Source organism: Orcinus orca, chromosome 8 (genome assembly GCF_937001465.1).
Source record: "Orcinus orca chromosome 8, mOrcOrc1.1, whole genome shotgun sequence".
NCBI lineage: Eukaryota > Metazoa > Chordata > Mammalia > Artiodactyla > Delphinidae > Orcinus > Orcinus orca.
This window is the reverse complement of record NC_064566.1, coordinates 9,662,594-9,680,585: the sequence shown is the minus strand read 5'-3', so window position 1 is coordinate 9,680,585 and position 17,992 is coordinate 9,662,594. Positions and strand designations below refer to the sequence as shown.

General features: G+C 62.9%; 1 protein-coding gene across 1 annotated transcript in view; it reads left to right on the top strand.

Annotated features, from left to right (window-relative positions):
- Nucleotides 1–426: 426 nt before the first annotated feature.
- MYRF (myelin regulatory factor) overlaps nucleotides 427–17,992 on the top strand; it is a 33,516-nt gene continuing 15,950 nt past the window's right edge. Inside the window, exons 1-5 of the mRNA XM_033414179.2 lie at nucleotides 427–582; nucleotides 12,751–12,838; nucleotides 13,027–13,290; nucleotides 15,726–15,787; nucleotides 16,683–16,941. Coding sequence (XP_033270070.1) covers nucleotides 537–582; nucleotides 12,751–12,838; nucleotides 13,027–13,290; nucleotides 15,726–15,787; nucleotides 16,683–16,941 — 719 coding nt within the window. The 5' untranslated portion in view covers nucleotides 427–536. The remainder of the gene's footprint in view (nucleotides 583–12,750; nucleotides 12,839–13,026; nucleotides 13,291–15,725; nucleotides 15,788–16,682; nucleotides 16,942–17,992) is intronic.

The window sequence follows — 17,992 nt, the reverse complement described above, 5'->3', positions numbered from 1 at the left end:
GTGGAGCAGCTCACTGTGGGCCTGGCACATAACAAATATTCGAGAAATGCAGGTTATTATTATTATTGCTGAGAGGGGGGTGGATAAAGGAGAGGAAACGGGGGATGCCTCTGAGGTTTGGTTCTGAAAATCTAAGATTCAGAAGCCCGCTATCTTCCCCTGCCCAAGGGGCTGCCGAGGACTGCGGGGGCCCTGCCCTCCCGGCATAGAGGCTGGGCCGCCCCTCGACCCCCAAGTTGGTTAGGACCCCGCGCCGAGCGCCCCCTGCAGGAGCCCCGCGCGTCCTGCCAGCCGCGGGGCTGCGGCGCGGGAATGGGGCGGGCCGGCAGGGGCCGCTGCGCGCGGTGGGCGGGCGGGGCGCGTGGGGCGGGCAGGGGCCGGGCCAGTGCCGCGCGGGGGGCGAGCGCTGCGGCGGTCCGGGCGGGACCGCAGCCGGAGCCGAGCCGGGACTGTCGCGCGGGCCGCGCCGGCGATGCCGCGCCCCCGGGCCGGGCTGTAGCGGGGCCGGGGTGGAGTGTACGCGGGGCAGGCCGGACATGGAGGTGGTGGACGAGACGGAGGCGCTGCAGCGCTTCTTCGAAGGTGAGGGACCGCGGGCCGGCGGGGGCAGCGACCGTCTCGCGCTGGGAACCCGCAGCCGATCTCCCCGGGGACTGGGACCCCCGACTGTGCTTTCATCAAGCTGGGACCCCCCCCACCCCCCGCCCAGAACACCTCCTCTTGGCTGGGGCCCTCCTCTGTCTCCTGGAGGTTACTACCCACCTCCGCTGAAGTTGGGATCCCCACTCCCCGTCCCCCAACACACAACTTCCTTGGAGCTGTATCCCCTTCCCTGCTCGGTCCTCCTTCATGCCTTCCAGGACCTGCAGTCCCCACTAAATTCTGACACCTCCCACCCCCAGCGCACTTCCCGACGCCGGGACCCTCTACTGTGCTTCCCTGGGACCCCATCCAGGCCGGGGGGCCCCCAGCATGCCTCCCAGAGACTGGGACCCCCGCCTAGAGACTCAGGCACCCTATGTGCCTTTCAGGTTGGCACCCTACTCCCAGCCTGACTCCTGCCCCCAGCGCCTCCCCACCAGTGCTTCCCTGAGACAGGGACCCCCTTCAAGACTGTCACCCACCTTCCACAAGGCTGCTCCCCCCCCCCCACGGCTGAACTTCCCCTTGAAGCGGCTATCTCTCCCCTACTTGGGGCTGGGAACCCCTCCCCAGCATTCCTCTGTGGGCTGGATTTCCCCACCTCCCACCCTGGAATACTCTCGTTGGTTCTGGAACCTTCTTGAAGTTGGCATCCCCCCCGTTAGCCACCTCCGCACTCCGAGACCCTCCCAAAGCTGTGAACTGCATCCTGCCAGCTCTGTGTGGCTCCTTGGGGCTGTTTCGCTCACACCTGTCCCTGGAGCTGTGCCTCCTCTGGCTGTGCCCCCGTCCCAGGAGTGACCTCATCCCCTCACCTTGACCCTGATAGGACCCTCCCCAGGGCTGGGATCTACACACACCCTACAAGACTTTCTTCTCCCCTCTCCCCTCTCCTGGCCAGTGGATTTGGGGGTCTGCTCCTACATCTCACCCACTCCCCTTTCCTGAGTAATCTCTGCCCCTTGAGGCTGTCCCCCTCTTGGGTTCTGGGTTCAGGAGGGATGAGATGAGTGTGGGAGGGGGTGCAGAGGTGCAGGCTGACATCTCCCAGCTTCTCAGACCCTCACTGGAACATCCAGCCAGACCAGGGATGAGACAGAGTGTGGGAGGGGGTGCAGAGGTGCAGGCTGACTCTCCCAGCTTCTCAGACCCTCTGGGTGCTCTTGTGTCCCTCTCCACCAACCTCGGGAGCCCAGCCTCTGCCCCCACCCTCCCCCTAGTCCCTAAGTCCATCTCCAGCACCTCAGTGCCTTCAGAACCCAAAACTCAATGATCCAGAACCTTCCATTAGTGTGAACCTGCCCATGGCGATGCGCGGTGGCCCACGGGGCACACTGTGCTGCAGCTGTTGGGCCACAGGGCAGGGAATTAGGGTCCAAGTTTCAAGCCCAGCGCCCAGCGCCCAGAGCCCTTTGGCGTCCCATGAGGGAGCAAGGAAGGCCTTTCTTTGACTTAGTTTCTCCCTGTCTGTGACTGCAGGGGGTGTGTGTGTGGCGGGGGGAGCCTTTGTGCACTCTGCTTGCCGAACAGCCCAGGTAAGGGCATCCCCAAGCCTCCGGCCTCCCCACTCCAGGATTCTGGACACTCCCAGAATCCAAGAAATCAGGTTTGGACTAGATGAAGTGGTTGATCCTCAGGTAGTTGGGCCATTTGAGGGTCCTAGGCGTTTCCCCGTCAGTCCCAGGGGCTCTTGTTCTCCCCAGATCCTTTTCCTCCTTTAAGAGCCTTGAGGGGCCTTATGGGGGCTGGGGGCTCTGGGGAGGTAGGAAGGGGACACTAGTCCTTGCTTGGGGGCCACTATTTTGGGGGTGCCCGGAGCCCGCCGGACATCCCAGATGACTCACGGACCAGGCCCCCTTGCTTCCTGCAGAAATCCCTGTGCCCCCTTCCCCGAGGACCCTGGGCCTGGGCAGAGGGGTGGGCCTGGCTGGCCCAGGCTCCCTGTCTCCTGAGCCAAACTTTCCCTCCTGGCCGTGGGCGGGGGGTGGGGGTGGGGGTGGGGCCTGACGCCACAGCTCAGCCATGCGGCAGGCCTGGCTGGCCTGGCGGGGAGGCTGCGCTGCTCCCTCCAGAGAGATAAGAGCAGACTCAAGAATGTCTGTGGAGGGAGCCAGGGGCTGGAGAAGTGCTCCCAGAGCCTGAGATGGGGGGAAGGTGGGGCGGGCGCTGAGGGCTGGGGTCTCCGGGGCCACTTGGTGGGGAAGGCCTGGCCAGGAATCCGGTGGGCAGCGACACGTGGGGGACGTAGTGGGGTTGTTAGGGCGCCCCTGGGCGGGGGCGCTGCTGAGTGTGCTCACGAGTGGAAGTGTGGAAGTGCAGCGGTGCTTTTGCGCACGTGGATGTAGTTCCCAGGAGGAGGGTGCTTCGCACTTGGGGCTGGGGACACCTGAGCGCTCATCCTGGCTCCCGCTTGGCCTTGGTCGCTCCCCAGGACAGTGGGTATGGCGGGCAGGGTCTGTGCTTTCAGCTCTGGACTTGGAGGTGGGAAAGGGCTTGGCTGAAGGGGGCAGGGCGTGCCCAGGCCCCGCGTGTGACGTGGCCCACTCTCCAGGCACACCAAGCATATGCCCTGGGTCCTGCCTGGTCCTGTGCGGTGGGCCTGGCTGTACCCTGCCTCAGGCTGGTGGGCTGGAAGCTAAGGCGCTTTGGGCCTCAGGTGGGAGGCTGGGACAGGGCGGCCCCCTCGAGGCTGGTACAGCCGGGCCCCCGTGACTGCCCTGCTAATCCCCTAGAGGGAGGCTGCGGCCGCCCAGATCGGCGGGCACAGGGCCTGCAGAGAGGGGACCCTCCGGGCAGGATGCACTGGCTCCCAGCAGGTAACCGGGGCACAGTGGCAGGTGTTCCCCTCATCACCTTGACCGGCTGGGGCCTTGGACTCTCAGAGCGCGTCAGGGACAGGGCAAGGCAGCATCAGAGGATCCCTATAGGACTTGAGAGGTTCTGGTGCAGACTTGGCCACTGAGAGCTGCATGACCCTGTGCAGAGCTCTTGCCCTCGCTGGGCCCCTTTTCCTCACCTGCAAGACAGGAGTGGGTGGCGGAGCAGGTCCTGATGATGCCCGCAGCTGAGCCTTGTCCTCCAGCCCTGGGGAAGAGGGACGCTTTAGAAGGGGGAGGGTGCTGGCCCCTGGCTCCGGGGGCACACGGGGCACGAGTGAGCAGCGATCAGCACTCGGTAAGCCGGTGGATGTGGAGGAAGCCACTGAGGGGAGCTGGGCTGGAAGGGCCACCGAGAGGTTGGGGGACCTCCCTTGGCCTCTAGAGCCCCGCCAGGGCTGGAGGTGGGAGCCGGGTTTTCACTCCTTCCATACCTGATGGGTGCCTTGGCCTGGTGACTTTATTTCTCTGGCCTCATGTCCCCTCCTTGGGTAGGCAGGTGCGCTGGGCCAGAGCAGGGACTTCCAATGTGATTCTTTATGGCCACCAAGCAAAGACAAACTCCTGGCCTCCGAATAGGACATATACACTGGACACAGGGCGGATGGGCTCCTCACAGACCCCAGACTCCAGATCCTGGTTTGAAAGCCACCCTTCCCCAGCTCTGGGATGTGGGAGGGGAGCGGTGGCGTTGGCCCCCTTTCCCAGGGCCTGAGACTGCGGCTCTGAGAGAAGGGAGTTAGCCAGCGTGAGCCAGGGCTGACACCCAGGCCTCAGAACACCCCTCTGCCTCCAGGGCTTTGGGGGAGGGAGGGTGGCCTTCCTATGGGGACCAGCATCTCTGCCTCCAGAGGGCAGGAGGAGGCCCCAGGAGGAGACCACCTGACCGCTTGTGGGAGAGGACGCCCACCCTGGACAGGAATCTGGGGCTGAGGCGCCGTGTGTGATGGGATGGCACTGTGCCTTGTGTCCGCCTGTCTGTCTGCAGTGCGACCAGGGAGTAGGTGGATGGGGGAGACCGCCAGACCCCTGACTCTCAAGGAGATGAGATGGAGTGCCTCTTGGGTCCACCCAGAGCCTCCCCAGAGGACTCCTGTCCCAGCCCCACCTCCCAAGGTCCTGACTCCAGCTGGAGGGGAAGTGGTAGCCAGGGGTCTGACTCATCGCCCTGTCCCCAACACACAGCGCAGGGCCACACGGGGTGGGAGGGGGGCAGGAAATGTTCCCAAGGAATGGAAGCAACAATGACTGTGTGAACAGAGGCAGGGTGGGGGGCGCACCCCAGGAAGCTGACTCTCTGTGAGGGCCTGGCTCGGTACAGGGGAGCGGAGCCACCGGAGCCGGCCGCTTCCGACGTGCGGGCCTCAGGGCCTCTCCTGAGTCTGGGGGCCTGGGCAGAGTACCCCTGGGGGTCTTAGGCAGAGCCAAGCAGTGTGTCTGGGGGAAAGACAGGCTGCTCTGGGCAGAACGGCCTCCTCCTGGGGGCCTGGCCCCCGCTCCCTGACTCCCAAGGGCCTACAGGACTGGGGGGCCCTGGCAGCAGAGGCTGCTGGGTAACAGCCCGGCAGGGCTGCTGATTGGCTGCTGCCCTTGGACTTTGCCCACTCGATAAGGACGGGGAGAAGAAATCATTAACTAAATTATTAACCAGGGATGGCCCCGCCCCACCCAGGCTGCCTGCCCTTTTTTCCCACCTTCTTCCTCCTCACGGCCTCCTCCTCTGGGCCTCATTTTTCCTCACAGCCTGAGTGTGTGTATGGGGGGGCCTCCCCTCTCACCTCCGTCTCCAGCCCCTGCTACCACCGTGTTGGGCAGCCCCTCGGTCTGTGTTGGTCATGTGCGCTCCCTGGGGTGGGCTGAAGGTCGGTCCCTAGCTCTGCCGCTTACCCACGGTCCTTCTCCTGGGCCTATCACTGCACCTCTTTGTGCCTCCATTTTCCCATCTGTAGAATGGGAATACAGTTGCAGTAGGAGTACCTGCCTCTCAGGGTTTCCATGGGGGTTAGGTAGAAGGGGCTTGAGCAGGGCCTCATGCAGTGCCTGGCACGGTTCCACTCCATGAATGGCAGCCTGGATTGTGATTATTCTCCCCTGGGAGGCTTACAACAGGTATTATGCTTCCCACTTGGAGGATTTATTGGTCCATGGGTAGGTCAGTGCCCCCAAGCCTGTGGTTGGCGCTGTGTGCCTTGGGAAAACCCCTCACCCTCTCTGGGCTACTTATTCCAGGGATGAGCACACTCTGTACTCCAGAACTCTGCTCCATGACAGGTCTGGCCCTGCCTGGTCCTGCTGCCTGCTCCAGCTGGGCCTGCCCCGCCCTCTACCCCAGAGATTCGGAACTCAGCCCTTGGGCAGATGGCGGGGCAGGGGTGGGGGGGCGTGTAAGGGGTGGGGGAAGGGTCTTGACTGTCCTTTGTCTTTGCCTGCCACACCCAGGCCAGAGGTTTTCGCATGTGGTGTCTCCCCGGAGTCCTGGGCCTCCGTGGAAGTGTGGGTGGTGCCCCCTCACTTCCGAGAGGGGGCTGCTGAGGCAGGAGGGGAAGGCGATGGGTCAGGCTCACTCAGGGCGGCCACGGCAGAGCTGGGCTGGGATCCCGGGTCTCCTGAGCCGTCACAGTTGGGTGCTAGCTTGGAGTGGGGCGGGAGGGAGCCTCTCCTCCTTGCGTGCTGAGGGTCCTGACCCACCAGTGATGGCTGTGCTGGGTGACTGCCGTCCAGCCCCTTGACCTCTCTGGGCCTCAGAGCCCTCACTCAGATGATCTAGGTTGTGTGACATAAGCAGTGAGACCCCCCAGGGCCTGGAGTGGGAGGGAGGGAAGTTGGGTCCTGAGCCCCCACTGGCCTGGACTATGCACAGGGGGCTTCAGGGCTTCCTGGCCTCCCCCTGACTCCAGGCTGCATCAGTGCGAAAGTTCTCCCTCCATCTGACCTAGATCCCTCCAGCCCCGCAATGCACAACCGCAGCCTCTGTCTCTCTGGAGGGTTTGGGGCCCTCCCTCACTCCCCTCTTCATCATCTCAGTCCCCTGTGCTATCTTCTTCCCCCATGGTTCTCCCTCCTGGGGTCTGTGGCCTTGGCGGGGGCTGGGGGGTAGGGGGCAGTCCCCATCCCCTGCTTTGCTAACTTGGAGGGGGCTGCCTTTGGTGGTGGAGTTTGGGGTCTGTGACACCGAGTTCGCGCAGCTGGACTGGCTCCACCTAGAGCTGATGGGGAGGTGTGTTGGCCTGGGCCTGCCATTGGGTCAGCGAGCATTGGTAGGCACAAATGTAGAAGTCTGTGAGGTGTGCTGAGATGTGAACATGCCTCAGGGCCTTTGCAGTGCCTTCCCACTGCCTGGGATGCGCTTCCCAGATGTCCATGTGGCTCACCTCCTTCGTATCTTTGCTCAGTAAAGCCCTCCCTGCTACCCTGTTTAGAATTGCAACTCTTCCCCACCCTCCTAGCACCCCAGCCCCTCTCCCTGCTTTATTGACTCCGTAGCATTTGTCACCTTCTGAAATGCTGTGGATTTTGCCCACCTGGCTTGTCATCTGACTCTGCTTCCAGGATGTCAACTCCATGGAGGTAGTAGGTTTTGTCTGTTTACTGCTTTATCTCCAGAGCCTAGAATTGTGCCTGATACACAGTAGATGCTCAGTAAATAATTGTGTGAATGAATGAATGAGCACACTTGGAGCATGCCGGTATGTGCACATGTGTGTGTCAGTGTGCGGGGGGTGTGCCTCTGTATACGTGTATGTTCGGATGTACACGATCATGTGTGTGCCAGTGGATACACGCCTGGGAGTGTGCCCTTGTGTGTGCACATGCCTGTGGGGCATGCTGGTGTATGAACACAGGTGGGCATGGGTAACCCTGGTAGAGACCTGCTCCCACCCCAAGCTGCAGGGTCTCTACTCTGCCTCTGTGGGGAGGGGCCTTCCCCAGCGTGCCTGGCCTAGTCCCTGTGGGAGAGGGCTGGGGGCCCCCAGAGCAAAGTGGAGATCCCTAGGGACCCATGTGGGTTCCCTAAGAAGAGGCCACAACTGCTGGGCCAGGTCTGTTGGACCTGGCTTCGGAGCGTCTTCGGGCTGTGAGTTCAGCCTTGTGTGGACCTGAGGACAGGGTGGCAGCCGTGTGGGGACTAGGGGAGGACATAGCTATAGCCCAGGGGTGGCTAAAGATTTCAGGTCCCCTGGAGGATCTGGGTCTCTGCAGGCAGGAGGCAGGGCTCTGCCGCATTTTTGGCAAGAAGTTGAGAGGGAACAAAGACAACTGTGGATCAGATTTCAGGACCTGATGGCAATGACTCCAGAGCTACATCCTTGTCACTCAGCCCCAAGATGATTGGGGATTTGATGCAGAGATGCAGAGCGTAGCTTGCAGAATCAAGCATTTGGCCTGAAGGCATTTTGGGTGAGAAGGCTCTGGTCACAATTTGAAGCCTGAAGTAGTTGTCATATTAATCAATTAATAAAGATAGAAAGTCCAAACCAAGGGAGGTGAGAGCCCTCTGTGCCCTGTCCCAGCGTGAACTAGTTTGGTGCACGTTGATCAGCTCAGTCAATATGGGGAAGTGAGCCACAGCACTGGGGGCCCTCTGTGACTGGGGCGATCGAGGAGGGACTGCCAGGGTAGGCAGGCAGTCACAGAAGGCTTACCCACTGGAGAGGGGATGGCTAGAGCCAAGTCCTGGAGGCTGGACTGTGCCATGTGTGTGCCAGAATAACATGGCACAGGTTGTGCTTGGGCAGGAGAGGAGATGGGAGCCCAGGAGGGATGGAAACAGCAAGGTGAGGAATGGCCTTCTAGAGGTGGGGAGCTTTCCCACCATCTCACTGGAGACTCACGACCACCCCGTGATGCAGGGACCTCCTTCACTTGAGAGGGAAGGGAACTGAGGCACAGGGAGGTCAGGTCACTTGCCGAGGGTCACGCAGCAATGAAGGGGGACCCGCGTTAGCAACCAGGCCTCTTTGACCCCAGGGGTCCCTTAGGGCATTATGGGGATGCCAAGGTGGGCAATCCCCTGAGCACTGCTACCCTGGCCCAGCCATTGCCTGGAGGCAGGATGCCCCTCAGATTCAGATGCCTGGAGTGGACACTCAACAGCAGGGGGGCAGACCTGTATCCTGTTAGCCCCAGGTTCAGATCAGCTAGGCCTGGCCGGCATCCTTAGGCCATGGCCTGCCCTGCCCACAGCCACGTGGCCGACGGGATTTCCGCCATGTTTGGGGCATGAATTGACAAGTGCCTCATTGACGGTTGAGGGGGAGGGTGTGGGCAGGGCACAAGCCTCCCACTGTGCCGGGTCCCCACCCTCCCCCGTTCCCCGAGACAATGGCCGAGACTCAGCCAGTGGCCACAGCTGGTGGGGGGGGGGGGCATGAGCACGAGGGGGCAGGAAGGGAAGGGTCCAGGGTGGAGGACCACCTGGGCCCCATCCGCCCTCATCCCGCACCTGGCTTGTGTCGCCTCGGTTCCTCTTCTGCCTAGCTGGGTGGCCTTAAAGAGAGGAGGAGACAGGAGGGGAGGGGCTTCCTTCCCACAGCCCCGATCCCGCCTGCCTGGGAAGGAGCAGTGTCTGGCTCCTGTTAAAAGCAGGTAATAAAGGGCCTAATTAATGAGGAGCAGCTGGGGTGCATAGCGCAGCAGGGCAGGGGCGGTACCTGGAGGCGCCCTGTCTAGCCCTGAACCCTGACCACAGCATGGCCGGGCGGAGGTGCCCAGACTCGGGCAGGCCTGGTCCCAGGGCCCCGCTTGCCACTTTGCTCATTCATCCCATGAACATTCGTCGTGTGCCTGCGGGATGCTTAGATGCTTACACCGCTGAGAGACAAAACGGGGCAGGACTCACGGCCCAGCTGCCACACCTCTAAGCTATGGGAAAGGCGTTTATCCTTTCTGAGCCGCAGCTTCCTCATCTGTGAAAGAGGGAACAAGAAAACCACCTACCCCGTAGGGTTGTTATGGGAATTAAATACGAGCCATATAAAGTGTGTGTGGTGTGGCTGGGCAGAGTGGCCGCTCGGTGAGTGTGTGCTACGGGCAGTGGGTGGGCAGAGGACTGATTCTTCCCCCGAGGTGTGTGCTGGGCAGGAGAGCAAAGAGCCTGATGAGAAAGTAGAAGGGAGGCCGCTCAGGAGAATGGGGGAGTCAGACATGGTCTCTCGGAGGAACTCACATTTAAGCCAAAGCCTATAGAGTCACGAGGAATGGGAACAGCATGAGGGAACAGCATGTGCAAAGGCCCTGATGTGCAAGGGGGTGTTTGTCCCAGGATGGAATGAGGCGGGGGCTGGACTGTGGAGAGTTGCAGGGAGGGGCACTGGGGCAGGAGCGGCCACGGGGGCAGGCGGGGGTCGACCGGGCCAGGCCTTGGACGGACAAGGGTCCTGGTTATCCCGAGCAATGGGAAGTTGAAGGGTCTGGGGAGAGGGAGGGCGGGGATGCTGGTTTGTGGCCTGGTGGTGCCGCCTTCAGGCTGTGGGACCTTGGCAGCCTCCCCAGCTCCCAGGGAGGTCTTGAGGATCAGCATGAGATTCTCAGCTTCCTTCCTGACTGTACCTGCCGCTCAGCGGTGTTCCAGGATGTTCCAGCGTTCTTTGGGGAGCAGTGGGGGAGGGGGCCATGCCTTTCTCCTGGGTTCCTGGAGGCTCTGCCCCAGCCTCAGGAGTCAAGGAGCCACTCCACCCTGTCCTGCTGGAACGTTGGGTTAGAGATCTCCAGTGTGGTTCATGGGATAGGCGGGGGGCATCTCCTGGGTGGCTGGACCCTTTGGGACAGGCGGCGAGGACTCCCAGAGAAAGAGGAGGTGTGGGGTCCGTGGTCCTCAGGAGGCCCACCAACCCCCCAAACCTCATACTTCTCTCCCACCCATTGGCCCACCCCCACCCTGCCCCAGTGGCTCCCCCCTCCCTCCTCCATCCTCCCGTCCGCCCGGCCCCTGGCACCGAGGGTCTCTCCTCCCCCCAACCACATCTGGTTCTCGTTAGGGTCTCCCAAGATGCCTCTGTCGGAGGCACCCCCCACCCCGGGGGAGGGGGGCAGGAGGATTAGGGGTGATTAGGAGTTGCTCCTGGCCGGGGGAGGGGGAGGAGGGGGAGGAGGGGGCCTGGCCTGTTATAAATAGCAGCACCAGGACTCTGTCACCCCATCATTCACTGTGGATTCCAAGTTCAGTCTCAAAACCCTGCGGCTTCAGCAGCCAAGGTGGGAGTGACGCGCCAGTACCCCCTCCCTCCCCACCTCCTGTGCCCTCGGGACCACCCGCTCCCCGTCATCCAGTGGGGCAGCCCAGCATGGCTGGGAAGCCTCAGCGACCACCAACTACACTTTCCCTCTTGGAGTCGGGCCCCTGCACTTGAGTTTGGCTTCTCCTTGCTGGGTTGCCTTGGGCAAGAGGCTTGACTTCTCTGAACAAAGGGGATGATGCTAATAACAGACACCAAGTCTGCAGGGGCGATTGGGAGGTGAACCCGTAAAGCACTTAGGATGGTGCTGGGGCCTGGCAGGCACTCAGTCAGTGTGAGCCACTGTCATCGTCCCCGTGATAGGTTGGGAGAATTATGTCACAGTGCACAGGAAGAGCCTGCAGGATGCCTTACGTATCATAAACTCCTGTGATTATTAACGTACTTGGCTCTGAAAGTGTCTGGCACACAGCAGGCGCTCAGTAAATGGGACCTTTGGTTAACAGGGAAGGACGGGGTGGGGGTCCTGGAACCTCGGCATGCAGCCTGGTCATTCCCAGCTCGAGAAGCTCCCCTTGCCCTGGGCGGCCATTGGCGGTGCTTGGTGGGTGTCCCTTGTTCCTGGCCGGGTGAGTCCAGTGTGGGGGCCAGCAGGAGGGCCTGTCCCAGGCAGCGCGTGACTCCTAGGAGGGCTTAGCCACTCATTAATCACCTAAGCGGGGCTCAGCATTCTTGAAATGCCGGCCAGGGCCAGGGAGGGGCCTGGGCTGGGGGTTCCTGGGGACCCCAGGGCTCTGGGGAGTGGGGACAGCCACTGTTTGCTGAGCACCCACTGTGTTCCGGGCACTTCATATACCTTGAGCTGTTTCATCCTCAGAAGAACGCTGTAAAGTGTTAGCTGTTCATGTCCCCATTTTACTGAGGCGACTGAGGCTCAGAGAGGGTATGTGACCTGCCCAAGGTCACACAGCAGGGAGTAGGTGAGCTAGGATTTATTACTGGACCTGAGCTCTGTTCCCAGGGTTCACCAGGGGAGGGGGCATGAGGCGCAGACCCCAGACTCAAGGCCTTGGGGCCTATGGGAGGGGTGCCTCCTGCCTCAGTGGGGCCGGCCAGCCCAGGTCAGCAGTGTGGGTGGGGCCGTCCTCCATTATCAGAGTTGACGCATCTCCCACGTCAGCCCCCTTATCACCCAGCACTCCAGCTCCCCCTGCAAGGTGACCCCGGGAGGGGAAAGGCCAGCGCCTCCCCCTCTCCTTCACTGCTGATGCCCAAGAGCACTGGGCTGCCTTTTCTGTGAATCCCTCCCGTTGGTGGGGCTGGGGCTAGCGGGGAGGGCTCAGGAGAGGTCAGGCAGAGGAGCAGCGCTCAGGCCACCATCGTTCCCCACCGAACCTCTCTGGGGCTGTTTCCTCCTCTGGGCTTAGCCCTCGATGTGGGGGTGATGGGCACACGCAGTGAGGGTGGGCTGGGCACTCCTGACTCCGACCCCTGCTCCCTCGCCACCTGCAGCTGGGGCCCGGGGTTCAGGAGTCTCCCCCAGCCCCATGGGCCCCCCAGGATGTGTGGTCCAGCCCCGCCAGGCCTCCTGGTCCCGGCTGCCCGCAGCTGGGCCATCTGGAACCGCCTCCTGGAGGACAGGGCAGGACAGAGTCAGTGAGTCTGGGTCTGAGTCAGTGAGGGGGCTGGTATCCACTGGGCACCTGGCTAAATAAAGCGCCTCATTTGCTCCTCACAGCACCCCGCAAGACAGGGACACGGTTACCCCATTTTATAGAAAAGACAAAGGGACTTGCTCATGTCACGAAGCTGGAAAGGAGGATGGAGGGGCAGGAAGCGGCCGGTCTGTCCAGACCTGCACTCTGGGCCCCGCCCCTCCTTGCAGAGTCCAGCTGGCCTTGTGGACTGAGGGCAGCACCATCAATACCTCCTGGAGGGCTGGCAGGTGGGGGGTGATGAGGGACTCCCCCTCCACGTGGATGCACAGATGGGGAGGACCCAGCCTGCAGAGAGTTGGCGGGCTGGGCCGATCTCTCAGGTCCACCCCTCCCCCACAGGCCACGACATCAACGGCGCTCTGGAGCCCTCCAACATAGACACCAGCATCCTGGAGGAGTACATCAGCAAGGAGGACGCCTCTGACCTGTGAGTGGCCTCCGCGGCACCCCAGCCCCTTTGGCCTCCACCTGGGAGGGGTGACGTGGCCCCGCCTCTGAGAGCTGCTCCTTTCCCAACCACTGAGCCCACTGCAGCGTCCAAGCCGCCCTGCAGGTGGGAGCCCCGGGAAGGGCGGGGGTGCCGGGCTGGCGCTGAGCTTCCACCCTTCTCCGCAGCTGCTTCCCTGACATCTCTGCTCCAGCCAGTGCGGCCTCCTACCCCCACGGGCAGCCAGCGATCCCCAGCTCCAGCGGGGTCCACCACCTGAGCCCCCCCGGGGGCGGACCCTCCCCGGGTCGCCATGGCCCCCTCCCACCCCCGAACTACAGCGCCCCGCTCAACTGCAACAACAACAACGGCATGGGTGCTGCTCCCAAGCCCTTCCTGGGGGGCTCTGGGCCCCCCATCAAGGCAGAGCCCAAGGCTCCCTATGCCCCCGGGTGAGTGAGGGCAGTGGGGGTGGGGTAAGATGCAGAGACCCAGGCCCAGGCGGCCCGTGGGACCAGTGACTGGGGGCCTGGGAGGTGCCGGCCGAGGCTGGGCAGTGGGCATCGGGCTGCCCTGTGGGTAGGTAAGATGGCTGGGGGACCAGGGCCAGGCTGAGGAGGTGCTCACGGCTTTGTGCTGAGGCAGTGGACAGCCACGGAGGGTTCTGAGCAGGGGAGTGATGAGGGCTGACCTAAGTGCTAGAAAGATCTCCATCCCCGAGAGCTGTGTGGAGAGTGGCGGGGAGGGAGTGGGACTGGAGGCAGGACTGTTTACGTTCAGGGGAGCACCTCTACACGCATGCAGGCACCCAGGGCACCCAAACCCCTCCCTGCACCAGGCCTACCCAGTCGCTCGTGCATTTATAGCTGCTGTTTCCCACGGCCTCAGGGAGTTGGTCGATGGCGCAGGTACAGGACCTGAAGTTGGTGCAGGTGTTGGGACCCTACCCAAACCGGCCCCCGACGTGCTCCCTGGCTCCTCTCCAAGGAGTCCACGTCAGCGCCTGACCCAAGGGCTCAGCCTGGGCCCGGCTGTGACCCAAGGTTCCAGGTGGCCACCAGCCCAGCCAGACTGCAGGGCAGTCCACAGGCACATGCTCGTGGGGAGAGGCGGGGAGCGTGGGTCTGCTCGGCTCTGCAGAGGGGCTCGGAGAAAGTTCTGGGTTCCCGGGCTCAGGCAGGGGGCAGGTGACCCCGTCTCTGGGTGGAAGGATGACAGGGTGCTGGGAGCACAACGCCGGCCAGGCAGCCTGGCTCCGTCTCCAGCTCCACCATTTCCAGCCTTCTGGGTGCTAACCCATAACCTCGGCATCCCGGCTGTGAAGGGAGCCCCGAATGCGTCCGCCCCTGCGTGACTGTGGAAGTCAGGGGAGGAAACCCAGAGGAAGTACTGGGGGGACAGTGGCTGTGTCTTGACTTACAGGGGGAGGGCCGTGGAGGGGAGCTGGGGTGCCAGCCAGGGGTGAGCCATTGCTGCAGGGCAGCTGGCCGCTTGAGGCGCAGAGGCTGTCCCTGAGCCACAGGCCCCGAAGGGCAGGGCGGGAAGGGAACTGACACATCATAAGCACCTGCTGGGTGCCCGCTGCTGTTCTCCATGCCTCTGCGAGAGCCCCTCGACTGTCCCCAGTTACCAGCTCCTGGGGAACCCCAAAACCAGCCAGCCTGCGAGTAAAGCCCCACCCCGCTCATGGCAGGATTCGGATGGCAGACTGGGGCCATTTCCTAGAGAGAGAAAGTGCTTGTCCAGAACCACTCAGACACGCTGTGGCCCCCGGGCCGCTCCAGGGCCACTGCCCCCACCCATGCCAGGCCCTGTTCTAGGTGGTAAACAAGGCAGGCACATCCCTCCTATAGTGGCTCCTGCGGTCTAGTGGGGGAGGGAGTGACTAACCAATAAATCAGCAAATCGAGGACTCGTGCACCGTGAGGAGTTACGAGGAAGAACACGAGGTCCTGTGGATGTGGCACATTTGATAGGGGCCGGAGGGTGAGAAAGACCTTTACTCAAGGCCGCTGTCAGGGCAGCGCAGGGAGTGGGGGCAGATGGTGGACCCGGAGCTGGAGAGGCCCCGGTCGGCCCGCTGGGCGCAGCAAGGACCGAGTCCCCATCACCTTTTCCTGTCATCTTCACACGGCCTGCAGGGTTTGGGTGAGCGGTGGCTTGTCCAGGGGAGCTGGGGGACCCTGCAAGCAGCCCAGGGCTGTGTCCACAAGAGCTGGGCCGCCTCAGAAGCTGCCTGGGCATGACGGTGGGCAGCCTTTCCAGATGTGGGGACCAGGGTGGCCGAAGAGTCAGCTCCCTCAGAGAGTGGCCGCAGCCGCCCCCCCGGGCGGACTCAGGGCTCACACAGGACGTGTTGACCTCTCAGAGTTGAGTTTGTTCTTTTGCCCGAACCACTGATAAAACAAAACCTGCAAGAAAAAAATAAGTGCAGGCCTGGCGAGCTGGCTCCCTGCCCAGCCTACACCTGCCTGTGGCAGGGCAGCCCCCCCGGTGACCCACTGAAGTTTCCCAGGCCCGGCCCCTAGAGTCTCCAGGAAGTGGGACTTCTGTGGGTGCAGGAAGGAAAGAGCTGGCCTGGCCCTTCGGGCTGCAGAGGGAGTCCTTGAATCCCTGTGCCATCGTCAGGGACACAGGTGACACGCTCCCAAGTGCCCTGTAGGTCTGAGGGGATGCTGGGCCAGAGCCCAAGGCCTCCACCCACAACTGGGCCCTGCCAGGCACCCCAAGGTAGCTGGTACAGAGAAATGCCCATAACGGAGGCTGCGAAGAAACCTCGAAGCCTCCAGCCCCTGGGTCTCCGGGACCCTGCCCCGCAGAAGAGCTGCCCGGCTGGAAGGCAGGGGCTCGGCTGCCCCCCCAACCACCCTTTCCTCTTGCTTCCCAGCACGCTGCCAGACTCCCCCCCAGACTCTGGCTCCGAGGCCTACTCCCCCCAGCAGGTGAATGGTGAGTCCAGCGGGCACCGCCCTCCCCCTCTGGGGTTTGGGCAAGTGGCTGGGGCGGCCTTATCGGGAGGGAGGGGGCCAGCGGCCGCCCAGCAGGCCCAGATTATCGCTGGTCAAATACTCCCCGGCGCTGGCTGTTGTTCCCCATGGGCGGGTGGGGAGCCTGGCCCTGCCTCTGAGCAAGTGTCCCTGCCGGGGATGCCACCCGCCTGCCCGCCTGCGCCATCATGGACGCACCCTTCGGCGGTAAGTGGACGGCTGGGGGAGGCTGGGTGCAGCCTGGACACAGGCCTGGCTGCCACCGGGCCCACCTCCCCTTGGGAGGTGCTCAGGGGTGCAGTGGCCCCCAGGTGGCCAAGAGCAGAGGGATCACGGGCAGCCGTCTCCCCACAGCCCAGAGAGGGGTCAAGAGTTCTGTTTATCTTACCAAAAACATCTCTGGAATGCCTCCTGGGGAACAAAGGGAGCTGGGGCCTCCCCCCTCAGGCTGGGGGGCTGGCCCCTGGGGCCTGCCGGAGGGAGGAGGGCCCCCCGCAGGACGGCGCTGGGGGTCCCGGAGACTCCTTCCTGAGGCTCAGAGGAGGAGCAGGCCTGAGAGGGGCTGGGGGAGAACCTGGGGATGAGGGACCTCCCCAGGGAGCCGGGCCAGGCCCGGCGGCCCAGGGGAAGGAGCTGGCTCGGATGGGGTGAAAGGCTGCCCACCCCCTGGGCAGGGTCTGGCTTCCCCGCCGGGGCCTGTAGTGGCCAGCCTCTAGACTGCCCAGCCTCCTCCCACGTGGGGTAGGTGGGAGGGCAGCCCCCAGGCTGGGTTCAGGAGGGGGCGGGTATCAGGAGACCCCACCCCGGGGAGAGCTGGTGCCGGGAAACCTAATGGCCACCCCGCATCTCTCCCACAGACCCCCATCTCCTGCGCACCCTAACCCCTGAGAGCCTGTGCCACGTGGGGGTGCCCTCCCGCCCGGAGCACCCCCCACCACCGCCCCCGCCGCCCCCGCCTCACTACCCCGTCCTGCAGCGGGATCTGTACATGAAGGCTGAGCCTCCGATGCCCCCCTACGCTGCCATGGGGCAGGGGCTGGTGCCCACCGATCTCCACCATACCCAGCAGTCCCAGATGCTGCACCAGCTGCTGCAGCAACACGGAGCCGGAGCCGAGTAAGAATTGGGCAGCCTCCCCCAGGGTGGGGGGCGTGGGCGGCGTGGGCGGGGAGATGGGCTGGTGGGGGCGGGGGGGGGGATACTCAGGGCAGCAGCAGGTAGGATAGAGATGGAGGTAGGGGCGGGGATGAATGAACCCAGGAAGGACCAAGGCTCTGACCCCAGAGATGGGGGTCAGTGTCATGTATATGTATGTGCGAGCAGTGCATCGGGCACTTACGGCCAAGGTCAAGTGCTCACAAGTACCTTATTTGCGGGCATGGCCACCCCTGTTGCCCAGATAGGTAAACTGAGGCTTGGGGGGTGGGATGCTTGCCCTACGGAGGTAGGAGGGAGCTGAGCCAGTACTTGAACCTGGGACTGTGCTCTTACCCAGACACCAGTGACTTTCCAGTCACCATGGAGTCCTCGGGTTTCTGAGGAGGTTCTAGGCGGAGACCCAAGCTTCCTGCTCTGACTCCAACCCGTAGAATTGTCTTTTTTATCTGTTTTGCACATTGAGATTTCGTGAAAGATTTCATTCAAGGAAAGATTCCACTGGCAAAGCTTTTTGTAAACCAGAAGGGGAAGGGGTGCTGTGTAGCCCCCAAATCGTCAGCCCCCTTCCCAGGAAACTCTCTTTCCCAGCCTTTGTGGCCCAGGCCCTCTGTGGCTTGTTTCTAACCATGGAGGCTGCTCTCCAAAGAGCTGTCGCTATAAAGAGTGACACTGAGAATGACACCACAGGGAAGGGACAGACTCGTTCATTCCACGAACGATTCTGAGCGCTTTGTGTGCCGGGCCAGTTGCTGGGCGTGATGGGAACACACAGACAAGTCAGGTGTGGGTCTTGCCCTCCTGGATTCCACAGTCTTGGGGGTAGGGTGGAGGGACAGAAAGAGAATGATAACACAGACTGATGGGGGAGCACTTCAGAGGTAAAGGCGTGGGCTTCGTGCAGGAGGTATCCCCTGGGCTGGGCGTATCCTGCTGAAACAGGGTGAAGAGGGGAGCGGGGGTACTGCCCAGTGGGAGGGGGCTCGGGGAGGGCCAGCCCCCCATGGTGCAC